The sequence below is a fragment of the Hippopotamus amphibius genome, chromosome 9, assembly GCF_030028045.1.
Source record: "Hippopotamus amphibius kiboko isolate mHipAmp2 chromosome 9, mHipAmp2.hap2, whole genome shotgun sequence".
In the NCBI taxonomy this organism is placed as follows: Eukaryota; Metazoa; Chordata; class Mammalia; order Artiodactyla; family Hippopotamidae; genus Hippopotamus; species Hippopotamus amphibius.
Genome location: NC_080194.1, coordinates 44,227,599 through 44,237,265, shown reverse-complemented (window position 1 = coordinate 44,237,265; position 9,667 = coordinate 44,227,599). Strand labels below are relative to the sequence as shown.

General features: G+C 42.3%; 1 protein-coding gene across 3 annotated transcripts; it reads left to right on the top strand.

Annotated features, from left to right (window-relative positions):
- The first annotated feature begins 4,218 nt into the window (after positions 1-4,218).
- LIPT2 (lipoyl(octanoyl) transferase 2) lies at positions 4,219-9,658 on the top strand. Of its 3 annotated transcripts, XR_009047516.1 has the most exons (3): positions 4,219-4,680; positions 5,171-6,000; positions 7,590-7,669. XR_009047516.1 is itself a non-coding variant. In XM_057695869.1 (2 exons), exons 1-2 carry the CDS (start codon positions 4,233-4,235, stop codon positions 5,398-5,400), a joined length of 678 nt encoding a protein of 225 aa, XP_057551852.1. In that variant the 5' UTR covers positions 4,219-4,232; the 3' UTR covers positions 5,401-9,658. The 3 variants fall into 3 exon arrangements, 2 of the variants coding, with proteins under 2 accessions (XP_057551852.1, XP_057551853.1); XM_057695869.1 differs by having other exon boundaries at positions 5,171-9,658; XM_057695870.1 differs by lacking the exon at positions 7,590-7,669 and having other exon boundaries at positions 4,219-4,667; positions 5,171-5,360.
- Positions 9,659-9,667: the final 9 nt, after the last annotated feature.

Sequence of the window (9,667 nt, the reverse complement as noted above, 5' to 3'; positions counted from 1 at the left end):
GCAAGGATATAGAGGAACTCACCAGCACCACTGACCAACAGATTCCAATTAACGTTTATAGAACATTGCACCCAACAACATTCTTTTAAATACACATTCTTTTAAAGTGCCCACAGAGCATGTACCAAGACAGACCACATGCTGGGCCATTAAAATTTTTTTAAAGAACTGAAATCATACAGAGTGTGTTCTCTGTCAACAATGGAATAAAACTAGAACTCAGTAACAGAAAGATAACAGGAACACAACACACTTCAAAGTAATCCATGGGTCAAAGAGGAAGTCTCAAGAGAAATGTTTAAAAACACATTGAACTGAATGGAAGTGAACACACAACATATCAAATTTTGTTGTATACAGCTAAAGTCATATTGAGAGGGAAAAAATTATCACTAAAGTTAGCACTAAATCCATACATTAGAAAAGAGGAAAAATCTGAAATCAATTATTTACATTCCCAATGAGAAAACAAAGGAAAAGAAGAACTTAATATATGCTAAGCAAGCAGAAGGAAGGAAATAATAAAGATGAGAGCAGAAATAAATGAAATTGAAAACATAAAAATAATAGAAACAATAAAACAAAGAGCTGATTCTTTGGAAAAAAGTAATAAAATTAACAACCCTCTAGACTGACAAATGAGAGAGAAGATACAAATTACCAACATCTGGAATAACAAAAAGGACCTTACTATAGCCATGTAAACATAAAAAGGATGGTAAGTGAATACCACAAACAATTCTACACACATAAATTTGACAACATAGATAAAATGGACTAATTCCTTGAAAAACACAAACTACTACAACTCACCTAATATGAAATAGATAATTTGAATAGCTCTATACTATTAAGAGAATTGAATTTGTAATTTTAAAACTCCCCCAAAGAAATCTCCAAGCTCAGATGGTTTCACAGAGAATTCTACCACATTTAAAGAAGAGTGAAGACAATTTACACAATATCTTCCAGAAAATAGAAGAGGACAAATAGTTCTCAATTCATTTTATGAAGCTAGTATTACCCTAAAAACCAAAGAAGGACAAAAAGGAAAACTAAAGACCAGTATCTCTCATAAACTTAGATATAAAAATTCTTGGGACTTCCCCAGTGGCACAGTGGTTAAGAATCCATCTGTCAATGCAGGTTCGATCCCTGGTCTGGGAAGATCCCACCTGTGCGCTGTGCTCTAGAGCCTGAGAGCCACAACTACTGAAGCCTCGCGCCTAGAGCCCATGCTCTGCAGCAAGAAAAGCCACAGCAATGAGAAGCCCGCACACCACAACTGAAGAGTTGCCCCCGCTCACCACAACTAAAGCAACAAAGATCCAACACAGCCAATAAATTAATTAATTAATCTAAAAAAATTTTACTATTGTTTTTTTAAATCTCAGCAAAATACTAGCAAACCAAACATAACAATGTATAAAAAGAATTAGACAGTAAAGCAATTATATTCCAATAAAGAGCTTAAAAAAAAAAGCAAACCTGAAAAAAAAAAAAAGAATTATACAGAACAACCAAATAGGATTTATTCCAGCTATACAAGGTTAGTCAACATTCAAAAATCAATCCAAAAAGTCAATCAATGCAATCTACCACATTAACAGGCTAAAGAAGAAAAATTACAAGATCATATCAATCATTGCAAAAAAAAAGCTTTTGACAAGATTCAACACCCTTCATGATAAAAACTCTCAGGAAAACAGGAATAGAGGAAAAGTGCCTCAACTTGATAAAGATCTTCTACAAAAAAACCTACCACTAACAGTATACTTAGTGAAAAACCGAATGCTTCCCCTCTAAGATTAGAAAAAGGCAAGGCTGTCTGCTCTTACTACTCTTATTCAACATAGTACTGGAAGTTACATTCAGTGCAAAAAAGGCAAAACAAGGGAATTAAACACATACCCATCAGAAAGCAAGAAAATAGAACTGTGCCTATTTGCAGATAACAAGATTTTCTAAGGAATCTACAGAAAACACTTAGAACTCAGGGCTTCCCTGGTGCACCAGTGGTTAAGAATCTGCCTTCCAATGCAGGGGGACGTGGGTTTGATTCCTGGTCGGGGAAGTGGGAACTAAGATCCCACATGCTGTGGGGCAACTAAGCCTGTGTGCTGCAACTACAGAGTCCATGTGCTATAAGTACAGAGCTGCAACTCTATTTATTAAAACTAATCACATGGTTTTTCTCCTTTTTGGTGAATTATATTGTTTGATTTTAGAATGTTAAGCCAATTTTGCATTCCTGGGATAAACACACACACACCCCCTGCAAAAACCAAAAAACCATGACCAAAGTTTCAAAACTTAGGGAAAGACAGGAGAAAATATGAAAATCTTGAGGACTTGGGGCTAGGCAAAGACTTCTTAGACCAGTAAAATCCATAAAAGGGAAAGCAGATAAATTTGACATTATCACAACTATAAACTTTTGCTCTGCAAAAGATCCTGTTTAGAGAATGAAAGTACAGTCCACAGAGTGGGAGCAACTATTTACAAACCAGATATCCGATAAAGGACAAGTATTTATAATATCTAAAGAACTCTCAAAACTCAACAGTAAAAAAACAGAATCAATTAGAAAATGGGCATAAAACATGAACAGATATTTCACTGAAGAGGCTATACAGACGGAAAACAAGCACATGATAAGATGTTCAACACCATTAGCCATTAGGGAAATACAAATTAAAATCACAATGAAATACCACTATATACCTATCAGAATGTCTAAAATAAAAAATAGTGGTAATGCAAATGTTGGCGAGGATGCAGAGAAACTATATATATATATATATATATATATATATACACACACACACACACACACATATACTGCTGGTGGGAATGTAAAATGGCACAACTACTCTGGAGAGCAATTTGGCAGTTTCTTGAGAAACTAAACATGCAGCTACCATGTGACCCAATAATTACACTATTGGACACTTACTCCAGAGAAATGAAAACTTATGTTCATACTACTTTGTCATAATTGCTGGAGAAATTTGCTAGTATTTGCTTAGGACTTTATGTCTACATTTATGAAATGTCTTTCATGAGAGCAATCAATGTTATTAGTTTCTATAATTAAAAAAGACCTGAGCAAAAGTAATGAAATATTAAAAATTGATAAGCCTGGATGGTGAGTAAATGCTAATTTGTTACATTATTCTCTATACTTTTCTGCTTTCTTCTTTTCATTCTTCTTTCTTTTCAATTAAACAATCCTTGGTTGCAGCTCAGAAGACAGATTCAGAGGATAGATTGAGGACATAAAAACTGGGTTCTGTATGCTATTAGGAATACAGGGGTAGGATAGCCATGTGTAACCTCTTCACATAGCAATGGGCCTAACACATAGTTGGTACTCAGTAAAAGTGTATTAAATGAATTTATATTTGTTTAAATCACACTCCAATACAACATAATGGACGCTGCGATCCAGATCCACCCTCAGGATCGTCAGTCATTCTCCCAGCTTTCGGGAGTAGGTTGCTCATGGCTCATAACTCCTTTCTTGTAATTGCCCTCCTCAAAGAAACAGCCTTGCCAAAAGTTACAGCACCTCTTCAGATACAGCCTCCATCACCGATCAATGCAAGGATATAAATATCTGGCCCCCTTCTTTAGAATAACTCTGAAAGGTCATCCCAGGCTCTTTGGGATTGGCTGAGGCTTCTGCTGAGATAGTTTCACAATTCAGCCTCTCCTTCTGCCTAATCCTGCTTAAATCACTCCCTCACAGGCTTGGCCTTGAAAGTATCTTCTCCCCACCCCACCCCAGTAAACCTCCTTCATGTTAATCTCCCTGTTCCTCGGGGAACTCCACTCAGGACACGCATTCCCCTATTTTACTTTTCTTTTCAAAGCAGTTATCTAGTATGTGAAATAACCTGATTTATTTAATGCTTTAATACTTGCTCATTGTCCACTGCACGAATGTAAGCTTCCCGAGACACACCTTTTTCTTTACCCATACAATATGCACTACTGTATCAAGCACCTAGGGCAGGGCCTGCAGAACTCAAGCAGGCCCTCAATACTGGTTGTTGTAATGAATGAATGAAAGAGACACACCTTGCACTAGGTATCTCACAGTCTCTCAATAGCCAGTAACAAGCACTCCGGGAAGGAGGCTCCGGACGAGTCCCCGAGTCCCCGCCCCTCCCGGCACGCCCCCAAGCCCACGCAGGAGGCGGGGCCCCGCAGACTCCGCGACTGGAGCAATGCGGCAACCGGTGGTACGGCTGGTGTGGCTGCATCGGGTGCCGTACGCCGAGGTGCTGGCGCTGCAGGATCGCTGGCTGCGGCGGCTGCAGGCCGAGCCAGGGACCGAGGCGGGCGCCCTCCTGCTCTGCGAGCCCGCGGGGCCCGTGTACACCGCCGGGCTGCGCGGCGGCCTGACGCCCGAGGAGGCGGCGCGGCTGCGGGCCTTGGGGGCCGAGGTGCGCACCACTGGCCGCGGCGGCCTAGCCACCTTCCACGGCCCGGGCCAGCTGCTCTGCCACCCGGTCCTCGACCTGCGACCCCTCGGCCTGCGCCTGCGCGCCCACGTGGCGGCACTGGAGGCGTGCGCCGTGCGCCTGTGCGAGCTCCAGGGCCTACCGGGCGCCTGCGCGCGGCCGCCGCCCTACACCGGCGTCTGGCTGGGAGAGCGCAAGGTCTGCGCGATCGGTGAGCGCCCAGTGGTGGTGAGGGCGGAGCTCCGGCTGGGAGGAGGTGTATCTGGCGCGGGATTTGAATCAGAGCTGCTGACTGCCTTTAGGAGTTTTTATTCAGAACCACAAGGGCCCTCAGAGGTCATCTCTTTCAACACTCGTTCTTTCGAACGGAGAGACACGGGAAGTGAATCGCCAGGGTGCTTCACAGTATCAGGACGAGGAGGGTGAAAACATCTTTTCAAACTTTTTTGTAAGCAACGGAATCTCTTTGTAAAAGGACATTTTCTGTAATCTCCATAATAAGTGCGGCCACTGTGGAGCCACACACCTCTTCTCCCGTTTTGTCCCCCTCCCCTGATCTGTGCACAACCGCTTGAGTGCTGTAGAAACAAAGTTGGAAAATCAGTGGTCCAGCCGAGTTTCCCCATCACATGATCCCCAGGGGATCTTGAAGCCTGGGGAGGGAGGGTACCCATTCTAAGACCTGTTGGTTTGCCTTGCAGGAGTCCGCTGTGGAAGGCACATTACGTCCCACGGCCTGGCGCTGAACTGCTCTACGGACCTCACTTGGTTTGAGTACATTGTGCCCTGTGGGCTGGTTGGGACAGGCGTCACTTCCCTGAGTAAGGAGCTCCAGAGGCATGTCACTGTGGATGAAGTAATACCACGTTTCCTTGAGGCCTTTAAAGAGACCTACAAGTGCACGTTGACCTCAGAGGACAGCCCCAACTGAAGGGTGTTTATATTATCACAGCCTTGGAAAGCACCACACCTGACTGGGAGTCACTGAAACCCAGATTCTAGACCCGGCCCTGTCATTCACACACCGTGAGACTATGGGCAGATCATGAGCTCTGAGCCATTGGTTCCATATGTACCCTTGTTTATTTATATCTTCCCCACCTACCTCTGCTATAGATGTGAAAAAATTATGTAAAGCATGCTATATAAATATAAGGCATTAGCACTACTGTTGACATCATTTTCTCAGCTTAGAAAAACTCATAGGGTGTCATTTTTCAAATATTATTTCATCAATACTGTATTTAACTGGGGAAGTCTGGGCTCCAGTTCCTTTGATTTTTGTGAGAATCATTTCTCTGCATCATCCAGGTGAAGGTGATGTGATATGGTGCTTTTTCATTTTCAGGAGACCTGAGTGCTTTCTGCAATAAAAGGGAAAGGCCTCTTTAAAGAATAAAATGGAATTCTGTCTTCCTGGGCTGGATTCCTCAAGCCTGATAGCTACTTTTCATTAGGTAACCTGAGCTAGGCCAGAGGCTGGGGAAAGAGAAGAATAATTTCTCACACTGTACAAATGCCAAAGATAAAAGTAAGTTTTTCTTATACGAGATCTCTAAGTTTGTAAGGTTCTGTATTTTCTATTGCTGTGTAACAAATCACCCCAAAACTTAATGACTCAAAAAATATTTATTATCTCATATACTGTGGGTCAGGAATTTGGGAGAAGCTTAGCTGGGTGGTTCTGAGTCAAGGTCTCATGAGGTGCAATCAAGGTGTCATCTGGGGCAGCTCTCATCTGAGGACTTGACTAGGGCTGGAGAATCAGCTTCCAAGATGATTCACTCACATGCTTCATTGGTACTGGTTGTTAACAGGAGGCCTTAATTCCTCACCTTAGTGCCTCATCAGTCCGTAGGGCTGCTTGCATGTTCTCATGACCTGGCAACTGGCTTCCCCCAGAGCAAGTGATGCCAGAAAGAGACAAGGTGGAAGCCACGGTGTCTTTTATGACCCAGCATTGGAAGTCACACAGTTATTTCTGCAGTCTCCCAATATGTGAGCCTTATTCAGTATGGAAGGGACTACGCAAGGGTGATAGGAGGTGAGGGTCATTAAGGGCCATCTGGGAGACTGCTTACCACAGGCAGTTAGGGTAGAAAGAGCCTTGAATGAGGAGTCAGGTGACCCTAGTTCCAGTCCTGGCTCTGTGGAACAGTAATCAACAACATTCAAGATGGCGGTTGCTTTCTGAGGGACTGTAATTAGGAGAGCTCCCTGCTGCTGATGGACTTGTAGTGGAGTTAAGCCACCAAAATATGGGGGTTGTTCATTACCACAGTATAACTAGCTTATGCTGGCTGATAAAATATGTTTATATTAATTAGGGCTGTTGTATTTGCAAGTATAGAAACCCAACTCAAACAAAACAAAAACAAAAACCCATAATGGGAGGGCTCTTGGAAAAGGTACTGAGGGGTCTCATAAAATCCAAGGGTGGGGCTGCAGCTGGGCTCCAGAAGAGAACCAGAGCATGTGGTCCTTTAGGAACCCACGTGATCTCTCCTGTTCTCTGCTGTGCTTCTTGGTGTGTTTACTTCATTCTGGCTTACTGCAGTACTGCTTTCTCTGTTTCCCAGGCCATGTGGTAGAAGATGGCCATTGCCGCCGTTATCCAAGTCAAGGGCAATCCCTAGGTTTCTGGCTTGAGCAAGTGGGTGGATTCTAGAGGTGTTGCTGGGATAGAGAACACTGGATGATGACCAAGTTTGGAGAGGATGATACTGAGTTCAGTTTTAGGTAAATCAAGTTTGAGATACTTGTGGAAGATGCAGGTAGAGAAGCCCAGCTGGGTGTGTAGATCTGGAGCATGGCTGTGATGAGTGATGGTTGAGGTCTGGGAGCCCAAAGAGAGAAGAGGAGGGCAGAGGACTGATAAATGTGAGGCACAGGCCAAGGAGACTGAGAAGCCGTCTAGGCAGAGATGCAGTGCGGGACCCAGAATGAGACAACCGCATCATCTCATTCACTCTTCTGGCATGGCAGCAAGATAGATAGGCTTATTTTATGAATGAAAAAGCTGAGGCTTGGAAGGCTAAGTGACATATGAGGTCATGCACTTAGTTAGGAGCAGAGTCAGTCCCTGGCTGCTAATGTGGGGTCTTTTCCACTCTTCCACAGCTGCCTCTGACGGGGGAGCAGGGCAGGTAACCTGGAGGAGACATGCCTCCAAGAACAGGTGGATCGACAGAGCCGAGTAGGACGCAGGGCGGAAGGCCAGAGTTAGGTTGAGGCCGGGTGTGTGGAATTGGGTCAGACCACTGCTGCGGGTTCCTGACTCTCTTTCCTTCCTGGACAGAGCCCACCTCTGGTTTCCCACTGGGGCCCTTCCTCAAGGAAGGAAGCTGAGTATGCGAAGGAGGATAGTTAACACCCTGGCTTTCCTACCTCCAGAAAACCTCTTCTTGTTTATGAGGAGTCTTTTCCTCATAAATAAACAAACTGTCCAGCGTCTGGTGAATGAGTAGTAAGTGTGAGGACGTGACCAACTGCAGTGACTGGCTCAGCATCTTGTTCCTCAGCGAGGCTGGCAGGAAACCAAACAGAACCTGCTCTGGCAGTGTGACCAGGTGCACAGCACTTCATGAAAAAAGCCTCTCACTGAAAACCCTCATGGAAATGAGATATTTCCAATCAAAATCTGATTTTTTTTTCACTAAATCGTAATTTACCTTACATATTATCATACCATATTATAACTATAAAGTTTTAAAAAACAACTTGCATTCCCACCTAAAAAACATCCTTTTCATTTATATGTTTCCAGTACTTGATTATGAGCAGATATCTTTTATTATTCTATCCTATTGTATTTTATAACTCTATTATTATGAGTTATTATGTGGATAAAATTTTGTACACTCTTTTAAACCAAACATAATATTACAAAGATTTTCCCACATTGGTAGTCTTTTATATTTTTAACATCTTAATTTTGTTTTTATTTCTTTTAAAACTTAGCTCTTTTAAAAAATGTGTAGGCAGATTGAACTTGGTGTACCCCCCCCAAAAAAAAAAAAAGTTACAAGAGAAAAAAAAAAATGTGTAGGCAATGAATGCACATGGAATAAAATTTAAAAGGTACAAAATGCTACCGTGAAATGTAAGTCTTATTCCTGTCCCTTTCCCCTGTAAACCCAGTCCCTTTCCTGGAGGCCTAAATGATGGTAAATGTCTTATTTATATTCTTCAGAGATATTTTATACATATGTAAGCATACATGCTTACATGTGTACATTCTTTTTCATATAGTAGTATACTATACACACATCCCTGCACTTTGTAAGATTGTTTCAGGTCAGCATATAAAGACATCCTCATTTTTAAAAACAACTATGGAGTATTCCATTCAGTGGATTTACCATGACTTATTTAGCTAGTTTAGGTTATTGCTGATCTTTTTCTTTTACAAATAAAGCTGTAATGAGAATCCTTATATAAATGTGCATGTGTGTCTCTGTGTGGTGTGTGTGTGTGCATATTGTATCACACATGGTGAGCACAGAGTTTGCATTTTTAGAAGTAATTTTCTGAGTCAAAGGATATGTGCATTTTTATTTTAATAAATGTTGTCATAGTGCCTTTCATAAAGCTTATACCAGTTTGTATTCCCATCAGCAATGTATGATGCGTGAATTTCAAATGTTTTAGCATCTTAGATTTTTTTCATCTTTAAAGCTTTTTATTATAAAATCTTTCAAACATACAACAATGAACCCCACGAACCCATCATACAGGTAAAACAATCAGCTCATGGCCAGTCTTAGTTTATAAACCAGTACCTGTTTCCTGCCTCCTCCCTGGATTGTTGTGAAGCAAATCACAGATACCATATTATTTCATGCATAAATGTTTCAGTATGTATTCCCCAAAGATAAGGACTCTTTAAAATACTATATATATATATATATATATATATATACAGGACTTCCTAGGTGGCACAGTGGTTAAGAATCCACCTGCCAATGCAGGGACACGGGTTCGAGCCCTGCCCCAGGAAGATACCATATGCCACGGAGCAACTAAGACCGTGCACCACAACTATTGAGCCTGCACAACTATTGAAGCCCACACACCTAGAGCCCATGCTCCACAAGAGAAGCCACCACAATGAGGAGCCCACGCACAATGAAGAATAGCCCCTGCCTGACTGCAACTACAGAAAGCCCTTGTGCAGCAACGAAGACCCAACACAGCCA